General features: G+C 48.3%; 1 protein-coding gene across 1 annotated transcript in view; it reads right to left on the reverse strand.

The window, feature by feature from the left end:
- Window positions 1-3579: 3579 nt before the first annotated feature.
- Window positions 3580-20781, reverse strand: part of LGI2 (leucine rich repeat LGI family member 2) — a 31920-nt gene continuing 14718 nt past the window's right edge. The window contains exons 7-8 of the mRNA XM_032400113.1: window positions 16482-16646; window positions 3580-8967 (exon numbers count right to left, since the gene is read on the reverse strand). Of these exons, the coding sequence (XP_032256004.1) occupies window positions 8150-8967; window positions 16482-16646 (983 nt within the window). The 3' untranslated portion in view covers window positions 3580-8149. The remainder of the gene's footprint in view (window positions 8968-16481; window positions 16647-20781) is intronic.

Below are 20781 nucleotides of genomic sequence, written 5' to 3' on the forward strand. Positions count from 1 at the left end.
GCAGAAGAATCTTAAAATTTACTGAATGTGCTATGGCAGGAATAAAATATAGTAACATTTGAGGATTCAGACCTTCCCCCACCCCGCCCACTGTCTTCCCAGGAAAACTGATGTGGAGAGATGAGAAGGAGGCCAGGCAGTGGATGGAACGGTGGCATATGGGAGGGGTTTTTGAACATTGGAGGATCAGGAGGGGCTGCTGCAGAATGTGAGATGTTAGAGAGCAGGAAGCTTGGGGGAGACTGGTTTTAAGAAGCAGTGTGTCAGGGGATGCCTGGGTGGCTTAGTCAACTAAACATCTGCCTTCGGCTCAGGTCATGATCTCAGGGTCCTGGGATAGAGCCTTGAGTGGGGCTCCCTGCTCAGGGGGGAGCCTGCTTCTCCCTCTCCCTCTCCCTCTACCCCCTGCCCCTGCTCCGCCCATGCTCTCTCTCTCTCTCTCTCAAATAAATAAATAAAATCTTAAAAAAAAGAAGAAGAAGAAGCATGTGGAGGGTTATGACCAAGCTTTCCTCTTCTTTCAGGGACACAAGGAGAGACCAGAGCTACTTGTAATTACTCCCTTATTTGGGGGTTGTTTCATTAAACTCTGCACTGTGGTGAGACTGAATCGCCTGGGTCTTATTATTTACTCAGGCTACATTCACATTCCCTGAGAATTCCCACCACAAATGTAAAATAGCGAGGAAGCATTGCTTTTAAAGCTTCTCAAATGCTTTTGTATCTTCTTTAAGATATTTGTATTCTGAGGACCCAGCACGGCACTGTTCACACAGTGGGTATTGGAAAGAATCAAGCGAAAAAAGTTAATTTGGATTTTCACATGATTTATGAGCCAAGAAGATGCTATGATCCAAAGGGACAGAGGAATGATGTAAACTTGAAATAAAAACATTTTGGGGTTACCATGTGCCCAGAATGCCTAGATGGGTTAGAAGAAACAAGTGCAGGAGATTCAGGGTAAATCACATCAGGAATGAGCAGAGTGGAGCCTACGGGCCAGGACAAGTGTCAAGACTACTATTTTCTCTGGAGGCCCCAACCTTACTTTCACATGCTCTTCAGCCCACACAACCCTTGAAAGCAAACACGGAGATGACAGAACTAAGTGGGCGTGGTGACACAAGCAGGGATCTCTCAGCCCTACTGTTGGAGATGCCGGTCAGGGTCTGGGTCAGTTCGGGGGATGATGCAAGGGCTCAGGTGGGGCTTGCAGAGCTGGACAGAACCTCTGCCCTAACGTTTCTTGCAACATGAAAGAACTTAGCTGTATTTTTTTTTCTTGGTCTCTAGTAGACTTCCCGGAATAGACACCTGGAGACAAATGCAGGAGAATATTCTTCGGGGCTCATATACAGATTTCAGAAAGTGCTGGGAATTTGGGGGTAGCACTTAAAATCCTGTAGGCTTCTCCCTATGTTGCCTTGGTTTGTTGCCTGGCTGAAGGCAGAAGCTGAGGCTTAGCAAGAGGCTGCCTAGAGCCGAGACCAAGAGGTGGGGCTCACCCCAGGCCTGGAGTCTCAGCTCTGCTACCAATTTGCTGGAAAAAGTCATTTGTGCCAATTAAGCTCTGGTTAGTAAAGGGTTGTCCTGTCTGGGAGGCGGGGAGAGGAGCCAATTGTAAGAAGAGGTGATCAATGAAAGTGACACATTACTCATGCCTCCAATTCTTCTTAGACAGTCCTCAATTAGCTTTCTGAGAAATAGAGAACATAAGTGTACTTGCCTTGCTAATGACCACATGGTCAGAACTGAGCAATTTACACAGCATTTTAGCTCCAACATGAAATGTGCTGAAATACTGGGATTAATGAGTTTCTGACTTGCAGGTCTGGAAAAGTTCAGTTCTTTTCTGTACTTCTCCACAAATCCAAAAACAACGATTTCGTGGTAGGACGATAATGAAGAGGAACCAGGCCATTCTCCCCTCTATCCTGGTCGAAAGAATACTTACTCTGGCCTGAAGCGACCCTTCCTCCTATGAATTTATGATCTGTATTCATAGTTCATATTTCACTGGAATGCACTGCGCCCAGGTCAATGGTTGTTTATGGCTAGTATCAACCTGATCAGCTGGGCATCCATTCTCTTTGGTTGGTGCCTATTATGGACACACCCTAAGGGGACCCCCTACCCCATGAGTCCTTTATAATCCCCCACCCACTTTGAGTGACTGCAGGACCTATGACCTGCTTCAAACTAACAGAGTAGGACAAAGGTGATGGGATCTCACACCTAGGACTCCTGATGACTTTGCAGAAGCCTTCTGTCATGAGAGGATCAATAGGGAAGGCCACCAGTGTGGAGCTGTGTGTGGCCCCCATGGAGCTGAAAGAGGCTCCCCAGTCAAGAGGTGGAAAAAATACAGGGTCCTGAGTCCCAACATGGCAAGGAAATGAATTCTGCCAACAACCGGAACGAGCCTGAAAGAAGATCTTTCCGTAGTTGAGCCTCCAAATGAGAACACGGTCTGGCTGATGTCATGAGACCCTGAGCAGAGGACCCAGCCCAGCTGTGCCAGGACTCCTGACCCCTGGGGACTGTGAGTGAATGATCATGCTTTGTTTTAAGCCCCTACATTTGTGATCTTTTGTTGCACAGCCATAGAGAACTAATTCAACACATATGCCATGCCAGGAGTTAAATAATTGGTTATCACCACTACCTGTTTCATTGCACAATCAGCTATACACTTCTGTGTGATGCAGAAACACTAGACCTAGCGTTGTAACTATAGCTTCCAGCAAGTGTGACTTTTCCTAACTAGCTTTAAGTCTCTTGAGGCCAAGAACTCTGCTTCTGTACTTTTTAAAAGATTTTGTTTATTTGAGAGAGAGAGAGCGCGCACGCAAGCCCTTGAGCAGGGGGAGGGGCAGAGGAAGAGGGAGAAGCAGGCTCTCCACTGAGCAGGGAGCCTGATGCAGGACTCGATCCCAGGACCCTGGGATCATGACATGAGCCGAAGGCAGACACTTACCCAACTGAGCCACCCAAGTGCTCCTCTGCTCTCAGACTTCTTAAAAAGCTCCACAGCATATCAAAGTAATTGACACACAGTAAGTACACGGGCATGTGATTTGAGTTTTTGACCCTTCATTTGTCCAATGAAACCAAATGGGTCTAAAGACATAGAGACATGAGGCAAACTTGCACTGCACCCGTGCTGTGTACTAGGTGAGAGCCCAGACATGCAGAGAACAAGACAAAAATCTTGTCCTCAATTTGTTCATGGTTCAACCCAATCAATGGGATCTCGGAACCTCATCTTCTCACCATGCAGAATCAGATGCCCAAAGATCTCTAGAGTTCTTTGTCAGTCTGTCAAGATTATGATTCTGCAGATCAGGTAGAGGTGTAGCTGTAAAGAACCTCAGTGACTTTTTAGTGACTTTTTAGTTTGCCAGTAGAAGCAAAAGTCCCCCGAGGTGCCCATTTTCCATTTAAACGGGGAGTAAGCCACAAAGATAAATGCGCAAACTCCGCCCTTCCACAATAGCCCATCAGTCCCTCAACTCTGTGACTCCGAGTGGACATACCCATATTCAAGCAGACCAGAGATCAAAGCCACATTAGGCATGAGCTACTTTTTATTCATAGACTTACAGAATATATCGAATTAAGAGGCATGTTTTTGTTAACTGTATTTACCAAAAAAGAGCTAAATATATATCCAGCCTTAAAATGCATCCATTGTAGCTTGCATACTACAAAATTTGCTTTCATATACATATAAACTATTCTTATTTTACCTAAGTTATGCATCTAAGATACATAAAAATGGTACCAAATGGCATATTGGCTTATTTTATCACAGTTTTTATACATTCCTGATAGTCAAAGGGATCGATAGGGAATGCATAGTTTCCTACTAGAAAAAAAGGTAGATTCTGATACAAGTAATGGAATAACGTTAAGGATAAGAGTGCCTCGCTAGGTTTAGATCTCAGTAGTTTTACAACACAATTCTTATTCAATTAGCATTACAATGGGCTCTCTTCGTTAATAATTGGCTGTTAATTTGCCTAGTCGGTCCAACCTCTACTTGCCTGGCTGAGGCAAAGGAAATCATGATGACCTTTTTTTCTTCCAGTTTATTTCTACTTTCCCAAAAGAGTTTCCTCCACAGCCATCTGCCCTGCTTTTCTGCCCATTCCCTTTAGACTGTCCTAAGTCTGGACCACCTTACTCACCGCGTCAGCAACTAGATTATTGCATTCCACTCCAGAGCCCTGCTCAACAGAATCTTTGGCCACTGCCTAATTAAAGAACTCTCTTCCAAAACTGCGGAGCAGAGGGGCTGACACCTTTTCGGAAGAATCAGGAAGCTGGCTAAAGAGATTTTCTTTAGGTGGCATGCAAATAGACTCCCCTCCTGCAGACCTTCATCTCTCTTTCATTACACCCCGGGTCAGAGAAATTTCCATCGTGAGTGTTCCTGGCAGCCAAACCTCCAGCATCCCACGCTGATTTCTTTCCTAAAAATACACAGCCTCTCAATCCATGGGGAAGAAAAATGCAACACTGGCATTTTCAGCGTGCTCCCCAAAGGCTGATTATGACCCGGAGCAATTCATCATCACTTGTGCATTAGAGTTTTTAGTTGTTCCCTGATAGAACTCTCTTGTTTATCTTGTGGACGTTGTGACAAGAACCAGATGTGTCTCGACCTCAACATCGCCCCACCGCTATTGGGGCGGGGGGGGGAGTGTGTGGAGAAGCAACCCTGCCAGCTAGAAATCCTCTTTAGAACAGAACATTATCTGAAACTTCTGGAAGACTTTCAAGAGTGGGGCCTCACGAGTAATAGCGATCCCGTAGCGTTTAATTGTTAAAGGGACCAGCTGATGAGATGGTGTCTATTCAACACTATTTTCCTTCTGGCTACGCATATTTTGTTGTATTTTTTATTTTATCTCAAGGTGCTGCTATATTCTGAATCATGAGAAAAAGTCTTCATTTGGAAGGCAATGTCAGAGTGTCACAAAGAAAATACAAAGCCCGCTGTGCAGGACAAAGCTCTGCTTTTGCCTCACTACCGGATGATCTCGAGCAGGCGACTGACTTAGATTTTTTATGCCGATTTCATTCTCCTGAAATTAGAATACCTGCCCACCAATAAACTGAACTATTTATGAACAAATGAGATGGACACAAATGTACACTGAAAGAACATAAAGCTTTGTCGAAATGCAGGGTGGGCTTATTATCCGTTGCCTGAGAACACCCTGCCGTTCACACCAAAGGCTCGTTTTCAGTCTTCGTGAGAGATCGGTTCCTGATCCCATGCTTTAAGGCTGTGTGGCGTGGCCACTTGGCTACGTGGGGGAGCTCAGCCCTAGCCACAGAGACTGTAAAGAAGAAACAAGCTAGCAAGAAGGCAACCCATGGGTGATGGGAAAGGAATGGACAAGAGCAGCCCTTCCCAGAACTCGCTCCACAGGGGATGGTCCCACGTGTCTCTCTGCCTTGGGTTTCTGTTGTTGTTGTTGGGGTTTTGGGTTTTTTTTTGTTGTTGTTGTTGTTGTTGTTTTGTCTTACATTATTACTGGGAAAAAGCTTCTTGCAGAAATTGTTTAAAACTGGAGGGATTCTTGGGATGGAGCAGTGAGATTAATGAAGCAAAGCTTCCACCACCTCGCGCCAAGAACATCTACGCTCCTTTAGCAAGCCGGCCAGAACAAATACCTCCTCCCTCGGCGTGGAGACTTTTGGAGGCTGCAGACTCTGATCTTGTCTAATTTCTTAAGAAGGAAAAGTGAACTGGCTGCAGCCGCGTGGACTACCGCCCTCTTGCCCTCACCTTGCCGCCAGTTCCTTAGATCTTTCTTCCACCGGTCAATGTCTCCCCCGGACTCGGCAAGCACCCCGTCCCCAGCCCCGCACCCCGGGCTTCCAGGTTTCCCAGATTCATTCTCGGCAACGGGGAATGCCGACGGTTTCTCCAGCCACTTCCCCCCTCAGAGGGGAAGCTGCGGAGCCGGTGTCCGGTTCCCCAGGGGCAGCCTTGCAAAAAGATGCCCCAGTTGCCTTCTCAGCAAGTGGTTGGACTCAGGAACATCATTTCGAGCTCGCACAAGTGCTAGGGCTGCCGAAATGTCCCCTACCTTGTTTGCCAAGGGCCTGTTTTTCCACCCAGGCTTGTCTGAGGTGTTCCATGTGCCAGAAAGAATTGCTTGCCCATCTCAACAGCCAGAGGAATAGCAGAGCTGTCCCACTTTCAGCCGCCGATGATGCGGGGATCTGGGCATTTGCAGTGAATGCAAATTAGCCAGGAAGGCAAAAGAACGTGGAAGGGTGATTTTGATGCTTCAAAAATGAGAACAAACCACTTTTTTCCTGTTTGGCTGGTGCCTAGTAGGAAAGCTTCAAGCAGGAACGCTATACTCCGTGTGGGTGACCGAGTTCTTTAAAATCCCCAGTGTCCTAGGCTGGAAGCCCTCAGTCTGCAGTCCCGAATGTAGCCAGCATTGAGGCTACTCATTGCCTTGATCTGCATCGCTTCAACCAGAAACAACACCGTGCTCAGATCTGCGGCAAAACATCTACCTACTCATGACTTGGCAAATGATCATTAACTCTCCAGTACAACATGATTGTGCTGGTTTGGGGGCTACCAGAGACGCTGTTGGGTGGCTCTTTGAGAGCCACTCCTAAAATCCACTTCAAGAGAACCAGCTAATTAGGCATCCACTGGGAAGCTTCCACAAAACCAGACCCCATGGGCTTCCCAATAATCCACACCAGAGAAGGCCAGTTTGAAATAGATCCTCTGGCCCCCTGAGCGCAGACCTGGTCTGTGGGATGCAGTATGTCTAGCTCCAAAGCTAGTCCCCAGTGATCAGCCCGAGCCCGCCCCTGCCCCCCGCCCCAGCCTATTCAGGATGAGCCCCCTGCCAGTACGTGGTCCCACGTCAGGGTGTGAGCCCCAGGGGGTTTTCCTCAGCTAAACTACTGGGAAAGGAAGGGGCACCAGCGTCAGGAGCACCCTGGGTTCTGCAATGTGGTGCCCCAGCCTGTCCGCATTGGCAGCGGGGGCAACAGCACATCAACAAAGCAGGACCGACGAAGGAGTAGGGAGGAAGGCAGGGAGGCAGGAAGGTAGGCTGGTACTCAATGACTCGAAACAGGAAGCTGCCCAGAGGGCACAGACATGCACAAATCAAAGGGCCACCTCTAGGTTTCAAAGTACAGCGAGACTTGTGTAAAGTCCTCTTTGATCCCACAAAATCTTGCTTCAGAAATTCTACCGAATGCTCATCAGCTGGAAAGCCCTGTTCTATTGCTTTAAAGGATGGGATGAAAAGCACCGTTCAGTCTTTGGCCTGTCTGCTGGTTACCCACAAACTCAAAGAATGGGTTCAGGGAAGCAGCCGAGTCATGGAGGGCATCTAAAAGCAATATTGCTCCGGGCGCCACGAGGTCGGCTCTGAACCACAAGGAAGAGGGGAAACCGCCTTTGTCTCACTCATGGGCCTATGGCCCGTGCTGGGCCTGGATGCGTGTCAGCAGAGTATTTTCTTTGTGGCAAAGGACGCAATGCCCAACGTTATTTTGTGAACACCCCCCATCACGAGCATCCGCCCGAGCCAATGAAACAGCCAACGTTCTGCTATGAAGGGGCATTCAGGAAACTGAAATGACTCAAAATAGCATTGCTGAGTGTTATCAGATTTTTAAATGAATCATCAGCAAATTTTTTCAGCTGACTTCGGCTTTAAGCATTCTTACCCAATAAGATTGCTAAAATGGAATGAGAACGGCCCATAGTTTGGTCTTTTTTTTTTTTTTTTAATTTCATCATAAGAACTGTCCCATCTTATCCGATTTCCTCCTTCCTCATTAAAAAAAAAAGAAAAGAAAAGAAAAAGAAAAAAGCACATTACTTTCCTAGATGGTAAGAGTTAATGCTCTACTCTTTTCTCAGAGATAACAGGCTTTAAGATGTCTTTTGAAATGGGAGAATGGACATGTCATGCAGTTAGCCAATAAATGCAATCCCTGATTGAAATGCGAGTTCTAAAATGTTGAAAACTTCTATTTCCCCAGTGCGTTTTTAATTGCGGAGCTCTGAACTTGGCCTTCTATTTGCTTCTCGGGCCTCTCTTGTGAAAGCTAGTGCTACGTGTCTCTAAATTCACCAGTCACCCCTTCACAAACTTAAGTCAACGATTATATGTTCGAAAATCTTTGTTTTCCCTTTGAAACTGGATGCAAAAAAGAAATCTCTCCTGTCAGTGGAGACAGCTGTGAAGGAACGAGGTGCCTGCACATAAATCTCCTTGAATTTTTTGAATAGCTGCTTTTCTTTATCCCACTGGTAGATCTGGGAGAATGTATAGTCACTCCCCAGGGCCAGGTAGTGATTATCTTTAAAAGAAAAGGGCTGCAGGGTCATGGCCCCCCGGGATGGAAGAGCCTGGATCTCCACAAACTGCTTACTATTCCACCTCATGACCCTGGAGTCCCCGATGAAGCGGGTGAGGGAAAGGTAGAGGGCATTCTGCATCCTAAAGCTCTTCACGGCCAGTACATCCTCCATGTTGGGGATATCACTGTGGGGGACAAACTTCTTAGAGCTTTTATTCCACTGGAGGATGATGGGGACCTGGGAGCGGCTGGACAGAATCAGATGCGACTTCCCGTCTATGTCAACAAATTCTGCATCCGTGTCCCTGAACCACTCGTGCAGAGATTGGTAGGAGTAGAACCCTTTGCTGTTCCATTTATACACCGTGGACAGACCAGCTTTAGAGCTGTCTGCGATGATGAAGAACGTCTCGTCCTCGATCTGAAACAGCTCGATGTCGTTGGGCTTCGAAATGCGAGAGACTTCGATGTCCTGGAATTTGACAAACTTGGTCCAGCTCTCATCGTATTTGTAGATGTGAGAGCCACCGAAGAGCTGGGCCACCACCACGAAAACCTGGTCGTCGATGAGGATGGCCTTACAGCCCACAATGGACTGACCTGTGCCCCAAGAGAAACGAGAGGGCATTAGGGCACCGCAGGGAGAAATGTTCCTCCGTAGTGATATTGGAACCCTCGTGAGCTGGAAAATGGGGACAGATGTAAAGAAATGTGAGAAAATGGGGCAGCCGATGCATGGAACAGCATGGCGGCTTCTCGACAATCTGAACATAGAAATACCATATGATCCAGCAGTTCCACTTCCAGGTCCATACCCAAAAGTACAGAAAGCAGGGGGTCTCTAAGAGATGTGCACACGCATGTTCATAACAGCATTATTCACAATAGCCAAAAGGTAGAAGCAACTCTAGTGTCCACTGATGGATGAATGGATAAACTAAATGTGGTGTAGACACACAATGGAACATTGCTCAGCCTTAAAAAGGAAGGAAATCCTCACACAGGACACATGACAGTATGGATGAACGTTGAGGGCATTATCCTAAGTGAAATAAAGGTAGTCACAAAAAGATAAATAATATCTGACTCCACTTACATGGGGTCCCTAAAGTAGTCAGATTCCGAGAGACAGAAAATAGAATGATAGGGGCCAGGGGCTGGGGGAGAATGGGGAGTTAGTGTTTAATGGATATAGAGTTTTAGTTTTTCAAAATGAAAAGAGTTCCAGAGATTGTTTGCACAACACCGTGAATGCACTTAACGCTACTGAACAGTACACTTAAAAATGGTTAAGATGGTAAGTTTTATGTTCTGCATATTTCCCCACAATTAAAACATTTTTAAAAACTTAAAAAACAAAATGTGTCTCCATTAAGGGCTGGTCTCCTGGCCTCTGGTATCTTTAGAGGCAAGAGTACTATCCAGGGAAGGCACCAACACCAAAGGAATTGTCTCCATGTTACTCAAAAAAGTATTTCCCAACTCCGGACAGTGGAATGAGACAAATGGGCTTCTGTTCGGGGCATGGGGGTAAGGGAGGGTAAAAAGGTAGGAGTCAGGTCTCAGAGACAGGAGGAAAAGAATGTAATGAAGACATTTGGCTCCTTCTGATTTCTGGAGCCAAAGGAAGCTGAACGGAGGCAGAGACGGAACAGAGGAGTGTTAAGCCCTCTGTCAAAATTACTTGTACTGCAAAGTTGAAATAACACTTAACGTCTTGATATATTTCCTTAATCGTTACTCTACACACATACTCAAATGTGTTTTTTAAAAATAAATTTGGGGGGCACCTGGGTGGCTCAGTTGGTTATGCGTCTGCCTTCGGCTCAGGTCACGGTGGCCCAGGGGTTGAAATGCAGCCCGTACCTTATAAGCTTTCTGACCCTGTGCCAGTTAACTGTCTGGGCTCAGGCTCCCCATCTATAAAATGAGGGCACTATTAGCACTGACCTTCCAGGGTTAGTAAAGACTAAGTGAGAAAATTCCTGGTGTTATTAGAACAGAGCACCCACAAACAGGAAGTGGTCAACAATTAGTAGCTATCATTACTGGACAATTGAAACGATTGTCTTGACCTCACCCCTCTAAAATCTCCCACAGCAGGCACTGTGTAAGTACCTGAAGAATGGTCAATGACGTGAATGATCTAGCTCAGGCGGCCCAGAACCGGAACTCTGCTGGAAAAGGGGAAGTCTTCTGTCTGGACCACCTCCTACAGTCTTCTCCCACACTGCACCCGGACCCCCAGACTGTCCCCCTCAGCCTCCTCAGCCAGCCAGCAATGGACCACCCACATCCCAAAGAGGATTGACCCTCCATCTAGGTCATTGGATTAAAAGTTATTTCTTCCCCCTGATTTTCTAGGCGATTGGACCAAAGTGAATTTAGTCTGTAAATTACAAGGATAATTATCCAATTCCTGTCCTCAGTATTAACTTTGGGGGCAGCCAGTGGGTAGTTTTTAGAGTGGTACTTACTTTTCTCTTTCACTATTTTGGCCTTCTTGCAAGAACTTGGTTCCTTTCTTTTGTTTAAACAAATTATTTTGTTTAAACTAATTATTCCTTTTTTTTTCTGAGTATAAAAGTTTTCAATGTTCCCCAAAGCAAATTTTAAAAATAATAGGTAACAATTATAGTGTGTACTATGACCGAGCATGATACTAAGCATTTTACAGGTATTCACTCATTTAATCCTTAACACAACCCAATAAGACCAGTGCTATCATCATCAGCATCATCCTCATTTTATAAAGGGTAAAACTGAGGCACAGAGAAGTGAAATAACTTATACAGCTAGTATGTGGTAGAGCCTGGGACCTAAATCCGGGTAGTCTGGCTCCAGTCTACACTCAGCTACGAACATATCAAAAAGCATCAAGAAGAAAATCAAAATTACTTGTACTGCAAAGTTGAAATAACACTTAACGTCTTGATATATTTCCTTAATCGTTACTCTACACACATACTTAAATGTGTTTTTTAAAAATAGATTTGGGGGGCACCTGGGTGGCTCAGTCGGTTAAGCGTCTGCCTCCGGCTCAGGTCACGGACCCGGGGTCCTGGGGTCGAGCTCTGCATGGGGCTCCCTGTTCTGCTTGTCCCTCTCCCTCTGACCACCCCTCCCCCCCTGCTCATGCTGTCTCTCAAAAAAAGAAATAAAAATCTTTAAAAATAAATAAACAAATAAATTTGGGCTTATAGGATACATGAGCTTTTTACAACCTACCTTTTTTTTTATTTGACCATGACATTGTGACCGTTTTCCCCTGCTACTGCACCTTCTACAACCTGAATTTTAAATACCATAAGGTATTGCACTGTACGGGTGTATCCTATTTTTTTAACAAATCCCCTATTGTTGGACATTGCAGTTATTTCTAGCTTTTCATTATTTTGAGTAACATGTTTCCTTGTAGAGCAATCTTTTTTGAAAACCATCTGGCAGTGTTCTTAAATGTAGGCATTGCTGGGGTAAACGTTGTGCACACTTTGAAGGCTTCTGGATTTAAACTACCAAACTGGTCTTTGGAAGCTCTACTAACCCCCTCCCTGCCAACGCTAACTGTGGGTGCATTCTCCGGGTTCCCTTCCTGAGTGGCCTAGCTAGGGAAGTCCCTGCCACCTGGGAGTGTCCTTCGGGCCTGCCTGCCTGCCTGTCTCCGCTGAGGGGCTGTATAAGACAGAAAGAATTCCTTCTTTGGAGATGTTCCAGAATACCTTCATCCAGCTAAACACTTTTAGTCTATTGAACGGTCAATAGCCGTAGAGATCAGTGTGTGTGTGTGTGTGTGTGTTAATGTAGGAAGAAAGCCTGCAGGCTGGAACATACCTGGCATGGAGAAATCAAAGGCAAACAAAATAAACCAAAAACAGGAGAGCTGAGAAGAGATGTAGAGGAACAAAAGGAGAAGATAGGAAGTGCAAGGCCTTGGGGTGACCCTGATGTGGCTTTCCCTCTCCTCCCAAAAGCGGATGTATGGCTGGGGATGCCCCTTCGGCACCATGCTCACCAGGATGGCAAAGGAAGACTGCACGCACATGCCCCTTCCATGGCTCAGAGCCCCAGTCTCGCCGGGAATGGATTGAGAAACCCCTGCCCAGCCCTTGCAGACTCTAGGATCACTCCGTGATCAAGCAAGATGACAAATGAGACGCACATGGCCCATGCGCAGAGAACAGATCCGTGTTTACGCTGGTCCCGTTCAAGGCAAGTGGTTGCAGGGCTGTGCCCTTGCTTGTCCATTTGGCATCTGCCTGGCATGCGTGTGCCTTGGGCTTTCCTCCACACCGAGCTCAATCCCAGCTAGCCACACTCCCTCCTGCGCTGAGGGATCCATGTGACTTCTGAACCACCCCCTTCCCCTGCTCCCTTGGGACCTTCCATGCTGGCCCCTCCTTTCCTGCGCTGATGAGAGTTACGGAGAAGTTTACCTGAAGTGAGAGATTTTAGGGTCTGGGAGGGAGGAGAAGGAGGGCTGCTCCTTTTTTTATCCCCAGATGATAAAACTGACATTTGTTGAGGATTTACTATATGCCCGGCTCTGGGCAAAGTGTTACACACACGATCCCCATTAAATTCTCATGGGTCCGATACGATGACGATCCCATTTTACAGATGAAATGAGAATTCACAATACTTCCATTTTACAGATGAAAGGGGCTCATGGAAAGTAACTAACTTGGCCAAGGTCACCACCTAGAAAGATCTGGAACCAGTTTTATCAGAAACAAGCCTGATGTTGCTGGGGCTCAGGGGCTGAACTACCCCACTGTTGTAACTTGTTTCTCAGGCTTGGCTGTGAAGAGGATCCAGGTGGGCATCATGGGGGGCTGCCCACCGCTCAGAAGATTGAAACGAGGGGCTGAGAAGTCCCCAGAAACTAGCAAGGCCCAGCCTTCGCTCGGGCCCTGGCCACACCCAGTGCGCCCTCACGGCCGGCTTCCTACACACCACCACTGCAGCCTACGCCGGGCCTGGGCCATGCGCTTGCGAGGATTCCCGCATCAGTTTCTCAGCTAGTTGCTCTGCTTCCGCCTTTGTCCCCTGTCCCCAACACAAGCTGCTCACAGCCCAGCACCCTGCGCCAGACCCCTGCCTCGTCCTGGGCAGCCTTGCCGACCTCGGTGCAAAGCTCGCTGTGGTTCTGCCGAGCTCTAGATTAAAAACCCAAGTCCTTCCCAGGACCTGCAAGGCCCCCGTGCTCAGCCCTCCTTACCTCTCTGACTTTGTCCCCTGCAGCTTTCCCTCTGGAGCATTTTGTTCAGGCCAAAATGGCCCCCTGGAGGAGCCAAACAGGAAAGATAGCCACCCGCTGCAGGACCTTTGCACTTGCTGTTGCCTCTGTCTGGACTGCTTCCTCCTCACACTGTCCCCATGGATCAACCCCTCATGTCCCACTTGGCTTCTCCAAACAATCTTCCTCACGAGGCCTTTACCAGACACAATCTAAAATGTCAACACTCCCATGGCCGTCTCTTCAAAACTCCCATCCCCCTCTTCCTGTCCCTTTTTAGTGTGTTGCTATCTGATGTGTTGGATGTATTATAATTGTCTTTTTTATTGTCTCTTGCTCCCATTATAATACAAACCCGTTGAGGATAGAGGTTTTCATCTGGCCTGTGCATGGCTGTGACCCCAGCACCTAGACTGTGCCTAGCTCGGATTAAGGGCTCAAGAAATCCTTGTGAATGAATGAATGAACGAATGAATGACTTGATGCACGTAGGGATGCGACCAGCTGCAGATTGTCGGAAGGGCAAGCAGAGGGCAGTACCGTCCCTTCCTACCGAGGTCCACCTAAGAGAGGAAAGGGGGGAGATGCAGCAGTGACAGGCCCTGGGCTCTGCCCCCAAAGTGATTCAACACGCCTGAGCCTTGATCTCTCCATCTGTGAAGGTGTGAGAAGGAAGCTGACATTCGTTAGAACTGCTCACTCGGTGCCTGGCACTCACTGACTCCTCACAGCATCCATATAAAGTACATGCACTGCCCATTCTACAGATGAGGAGACCGAGCCCCAGAGGCCACAGTCCACATTATATCTCAGCGCCTGGCAGAGTCCAGAGTACAATCCACGTCCATCAGTTTTCACAAGCCGAGCTCCTTATCATCTCTATGCCCCCTTTCTCTTGAACAGGGCTTCTGTTGTCTACCTGCGGGCAGGCAACCCACGCTAAGACCTCAGGGGCTGTGGTGAGTTTCCAACAAGACAAACCGGCTCCTGGCACCTCACGGGCCTGCAAGCAGCCTTGGCAACCAGCCCTGGTGGGGACCCCCCTCCCCGCCCTGCACAAAGCAAAGCTTCACTCTGCTCCCATCTCCTAGCATGGGGTGGGAGGAGGGGAGGCCAGGGGGCCGGCCCATTCATCCCTCACCCGTTTCCCAAGTCTGGAAAAAGAGGGAAGCAAAGAGCACATGGAAAGCGGGTCTCGCCTTCCTTGTTTCCTTTAATATGCACCGGGTTTAGGGTCCAAAGGCCTGGGCTTTCTCGCCAGGTTCACCTGCGTTGCTCTGTGCTGAGTGCGCGCTTGGCGGGGGTGGGGCTGCTCTCGGGAGTGTGAGCTCAGCACTAGGAGGCCAGGTGGCCGCACCGCGGAGGCGCATCTGACATGGCATCTTCGGAGCTTCTGGGGCGCCTCTGCACCTCAAAGACCTCCCAGTGCTGCCAAGATCAGGCTTATTACCATCTCTGCTCTGGGAGGGGTGGAACCACGCTCTCCCTGCCTCCCTCCACCCCTGCACCTGCTGCAAAACGACTTTGCACCTGCGAGTTTCCTAGGAGCCTCCTGATCCAGAATGTCTACCTGATACGCTGCAACAGCAAAATACTGCTCTGACCCCAAATCGGGAACCACTAAAGGAAATCCTCTTGTGGGGTCACAGGCTACCGTGGTGCTGTCTATAAAGTCAATATTATGATCAGATTGCACTTGATAAATGAGAAGTCTTTAAAAGGTTATTGACTTTACTTACTTATTTAAAAAGCAAGTAAAAAAATTAATTAAAAATAAAAAGCAAGTAGACGGCCCATTTTTAGTAGCGCTGAGACACTGGGCTCCTGACAGTGTTGAAAGAAGCATTAACTAGGCCTCGACCCAAAGGCATGAATTTAGAGAGCCATTTATTCTTATTTTGTTTGCACTTATTTAAAGGAAGCAGTGATCACCAGGACCTGGCAAGAGGGCAGCAGGAACAAGCCATAGAGTGTGTCTGTGTGTGCGTGCATGGATTGATGTGGTCTGTATGTGCATGCATGGATGTGTTCCTGTGTGTGTGTGCATGGATGGATGTGTGTCTGTGTGTGCGTTAATGGATGGATGTGTGTCTGTGTGTGTGCGTGGATAGATGAGGTCTGTGTGTGCATGCCTGGATGGATGCGGTCTGTGTGTGCGTGCGTGGATGGATGTGCGTCTGTGTGCGTGCGTGGATGGATGTGCACCTGTGTGTGCGTGCCTGGATGGATGTGCGCCTGTGTGTGCGTGCGTGGACGGATGTGCGTCTGTGTGTGCGTGCGTGGATGGATGTGTGTCTGTGTGCGTGCGTGGATGGACGTGTGTCTGTGTGTGTGTGCGTGGATGGGTGTGCGTCTGTGTGCGTGCGTGGATGGATGTGTGTCTGTGTGTGCGTGCGTGGATGGATATGTGTCTGTGTGCGTGCGTGGATGGATGTGTGTCTGTGCATGCATGTGATCCACGAGCACGTGTGCATGAGCATGTGTTAGCATATTAGTTAACGATCAGCATAACAGAAGTCAAAGGTATCATTTAGCTACTAAAAAGCTGTTGCGGTCTTAGGCTGCCCGAAGTGCTCAGGATTAAGGGATTCTCAGGTGACTTCTCAGCACTACTGGAAAATGCCTCCCACTATATGAAACCCATCCTCTCTCCCCTTTCAAAGGATCACAAACGATAAATAAGATCACCACCCCCAGTTTCTGTTCTCACCAATAACTGACCAAGTCGAGAAGCAATCAGAGAGAAGAGGGTGGGCTGGAATGTGCTCCCGACTCTAGCCAAGTCAGAGAGCCACGCCTCCCCTCCTTGGGATGCCAGAATGCTGCTTCTCTCACCGGCTTGAGGCCGTCAGTACATCTGATCAAAGTCACAACACACCTGTAATGTTGTCATAGCTCCGGAAATTCATTTCGATGTGGTCCCACTCCAGCACCATGCAGTTCTCCATGCTCGGCTGAGCGATGGCCACGTACACGTCATTCTTGGAGTTGAACGTATCCACCGAAACCGACTGGTAGGGCAAAGTCTGATGAACAACAAAATCTGGGAATGGGTATTTAAAGAAAAAAAAGTCTCCATGAGATCCCTTGTGGGAATTATTGCCCACCATTTCCCTTCTACCCTTTGTAGCATCGGTTCCAAAGATGAGCAGGGAGGAGGGGGGACCGGAGAGAAGCAACACACATATCACAGCATGTTTTACTCTGGAAGGTTCCAGAAGGGTTCTGCCTTGGACAGGATGATGAATAGCTCACAGCTTGGCTGCTGGATTGCAAAGTTTAAAACAAATTTGGGGAGACCTGGCTCTCAAAAACACCAGCACAAAGATGCCATGGATCAACACTGCCTCAACGATCATGCAAATCACTCTGGGAAGAGGGCTGCAGTGGTCGCAGGGGTTTGGGAAATGCGGTTTCTAGCCCTCTCAGGATGGCCCCAGGAGCAAAAAACCTGACTTGCTTTGCTTGCTGGGTGCTTCTCAAGCTTACCTGCCAAGGTGATTGCTTCGGCTGCGGTTACACTCCCACGCTCCCCAACTCCAGGTTCAAAACCAAAGGTAAACTCCCCACAGGGCACGCTGCACTTTGGGGAACCAAGCCAAGCCCTCTGATACAGACCCAGAGATTTATGAAGCCCGTAGAGCAGAGAAGTGAACCGAAGGATGTTTATTGGTTGTTGGACTAGGGGGTGAGGGACGGCTATGCCTGCGATCTGGACAGTGTCCCGCGGTCCGCGAACAATGACAGTTCTGTTGGATCTTCAAGCCACGTGGAACCATCCTATCTGAACACGTGTTCTACTCCTACACTTAGCGCTAAGTCAACACTCCTCAGGGTATGGCCCCCTCAGCTCCCGCTGACTCACTGTGTTCTCTTGGAAAGGAGGTACCATCTTACCAAGGAACCAGGTGAGCGTGCCCTGGGATGCAAGGAGGGATAGTGTGTGGGAGCTAGGGAAGCAATGAAGAAAAATTAAAACAAACAAATGAACAAAACACTAAGAAAGTTGAAGGTAAGTTATTTCTTGGGCTAGCGATGCTTCCATGTGCACCGCTTCTTGGCAGGCTAAGCACACCCAGGGTCAAATGACGGTGGACGTCTGGCTGAGGGAAGTCGTTCCTCTGAGAAAACCCTGGCTCTGCCCATCCCCTGCCCACCCACCCCTTAGCCGTGCCAACTCCGGCCCCATCTCTCCTGCAAAGCCGTCCCAGATCCAATGCACAGGACTCTCTCCTCCCTCACTGGGTTCATCATTAGGCATGGCTCTTTCAATCTCATTCTTCACAAATCTCCAGCATGGCAACTTCAGAGTCAGCTTTGGAGAAATGGGAAAGATCTTAGAGCCTTGAGCCCTTTCACAGAGCCAGAAGCTGAAGCTCAGAGAGGGCGTGCGTCCACACAGCCAGGGTCTTGTGCCTCCTGAACCAAGGGCTTTCTGAGGTCAGGCCTGGGTCCCACCCTCCTGAGAGCCTCCCACGGCATAAGCCCATGGTGGCCACTCAAGAAATAACTCTGATTCGGAGGAAGCCTCATAAATGAGGTCAAGTGAGAAAGACAGTAAAGGGGTGAGCCACTCAGTGGTGAGCAAAGGCAGGATAATGCTGATGGGGCAGAGGCAGGAAAGGAAGGGAGAGACTGAGAGACGCTGAGCAAGGGTTGAGGTGGGAAGGGTAGAGCGGGGATGAGAAGAGCAGGTATCATGAGGGGTGGGAGAAGGGAGCAGGGCTGAGGGAACCAGGATGGCATGCGGCACAGAGAAGAGTCCTGTGCCTGGATTCAGACCCCCTGAAACCACCCCCTGCACTTGAGGCCCGGGGCTGTGCACTTTCCCTGACAAGGCCTCAGTTTACTTCGGTGCCAGATGGGGGCGATGATCCTTACCTGCCAAGCTTGATGGCAGGGACGCATTGGTAATGTTGGTGGAAGTGCCCATCTCGGGGCCTGGCACGTGGTAGGGGCTTCATAAATATGGAATTGAGGTCTGAGAAAGGACAGCCTGCCTCCTCCGTCCCAGCCATCCCTGGGCTGTCTCTTGAGGAAGTGTCCATCCTAACAGCATCTAAGATGACATGGCAGAGCTGTGACTGATGTCTGGCTGAGTGACCTCGGGGAGGTTATTTCACCTCTGTCTGGCTTAGTGTCCTCATCGGATATTTTAATTCTTACTCACGTAGAGTTGTGCGTAGCACACAGTGAGGGCTCAATACACGCTCACTTTGGGAGGTGTCCCTATCCCCATTCTGAGTGCACAGCCTAATAAATGTGTGCTGGCACAGGAGTGTGGGAGGGCTGGCCTCGCCCACCCCGTGGTCCACTCTGCAGACCGTGTGGGGAGGAGGCTGGGGGTGAATGAACGACGCACGCAGGTGCAGGGACAAGAGGGAGAAGCAAAGAGGAGGCCGCCTCTGCACCTGACAGCAAGAAGTAGCCGAGGGAGAGCGGGGACAAGTGACAGTACCACTACTGTGAGGGATCCCCTCACCCCCAGAGCCGGGAGCAGAGCATCCGCAAGAGCTGAGGCTTTAGCTAAGACAGGCTAGGCTCCGGGTTCCCGCTTGTATTTGCAGCTCTGTGACCTTGGGCAAGAAACTTGAGCCTCAGGGTCCGCATCAGTGAAATAAAGGTGACACCTATTTCGTGAGGTTGCCACAGCGACTGTGTAAGAGAGTGTAAGTGTTAGCATTAGAGTCCCGTGTATGGGGAGTTTGATACCATAGCTTTGTAGGCTGTAGAACAATGACCGTGTTGAGTTGCTGCGTGAACACTCAGGAAGGATCACGATGGCTCCCAGCCCTGTCCCTTGTCAAACCCCCCAGATACTAGAGTACATCAAAGAGTAAAAACGGACAAAACTCAACCTGTAGATACACAGAAAAAGGGAAATGGTAGCAGTCATCGTCTGCTTCCTTTTCTGGAGACAGGAAAGGACTCCGAGAATACAGCTGCGGTCTTTTAATTCTGAGACAGCCACAGACCCCTTCTGCCTCTCGGGCTGCCTTCTGCTAACGCAAGCCCCGAAGGTTCCCAACAGTCCTGCCTTGCCTCTAACCCACGTCTCCCGCCTGCACGCCGACGTCTCAGAAACATGAGCATTCACTGAAAATTGCAGGCTGTTTAAAGGGCAGACCAAAAAGTTCCAGTTTTTTATTTAAAAAACCCCTAGAAAGAAAGAGAGCTGCCAAAATTAGACAGCGTTTTACAAATCTAGCTTTTAATGGTTCTATTTTCATTTGTTTTCCCAAAACATTGGTTTCATAATATTTTCTATATGCTGACTATCTGGCACAACACAGACTGTTAAATCATCTGAATTATAAATCTAATTCTTAATAGGAGAGTCCTTCTCCCCGTCCCCCACCCCCACCCCCAAAAAGGAGGAGGAGGAGGAAGAAGAGAAAGGAAGAAAGGAAGAAAAGAAAATGACTGATCACTATGTATTGGGTTGGGGGTGGGGAGGGGCTGGAGGAATTTAAAGACCCTCTCCCGTCCCCATTTTAATTCATCTTTCACGACCGGCAAAAGCACATTCGTCGTGCAAAGATCTCCAACAATACACATATTGATATGACATCAATTTACTAGTGTTAAAGTATTAATGGCACGCTCTCCACAAAGCGCTGCCACTTCCATTCACGTTGGATTAAGTTCATGATGTCAGTGGGACGCTTACAATTTAGGCCTTGCTCCCACTGGAATCAACAGATTTTTACACAGCTATTTATAGCTATTTATAGCCCTTGCAGAAAATAAATTATACATGACGCTGATCCTATTGGGAAAGAAACTGCACATTAATGCATTATTTCTCTTTGCATTTCATCAGCCCGGCGATAGCTACTAAACCCCTGCTAACAGGACAATTAGGATGCAAGATGCACTCCCTCTAAGGAATTTATCGAATTACCCACCTAACACGGGGAATCATGAGTAGGTAACAGGGATTTCTGAGGTGGTTAAAAATAGACTTGAAAGCGGAGGGTTATGGAAGGACTGTGATTAAGCTAGAAGCCGAAACAGTCCGGCAGTGGTTCTGCCGTGTGAATTATACCCGGGCACCACAACACAATGGCAAGAGAAACCTTCCTCTCTCTGGGAAGAATAGGATCTTCCTCTCCTTCCCCTACCTGAAGAATTTACGCCTTTCCTGAAAATCCGAGCTAAGAGAAAAATAATGCCCT

Source organism: Phoca vitulina, unplaced genomic scaffold (assembly GCF_004348235.1).
Source record: "Phoca vitulina isolate PV1807 unplaced genomic scaffold, GSC_HSeal_1.0 scaffold3, whole genome shotgun sequence".
NCBI classification, from domain to species: Eukaryota; Metazoa; Chordata; class Mammalia; order Carnivora; family Phocidae; genus Phoca; species Phoca vitulina.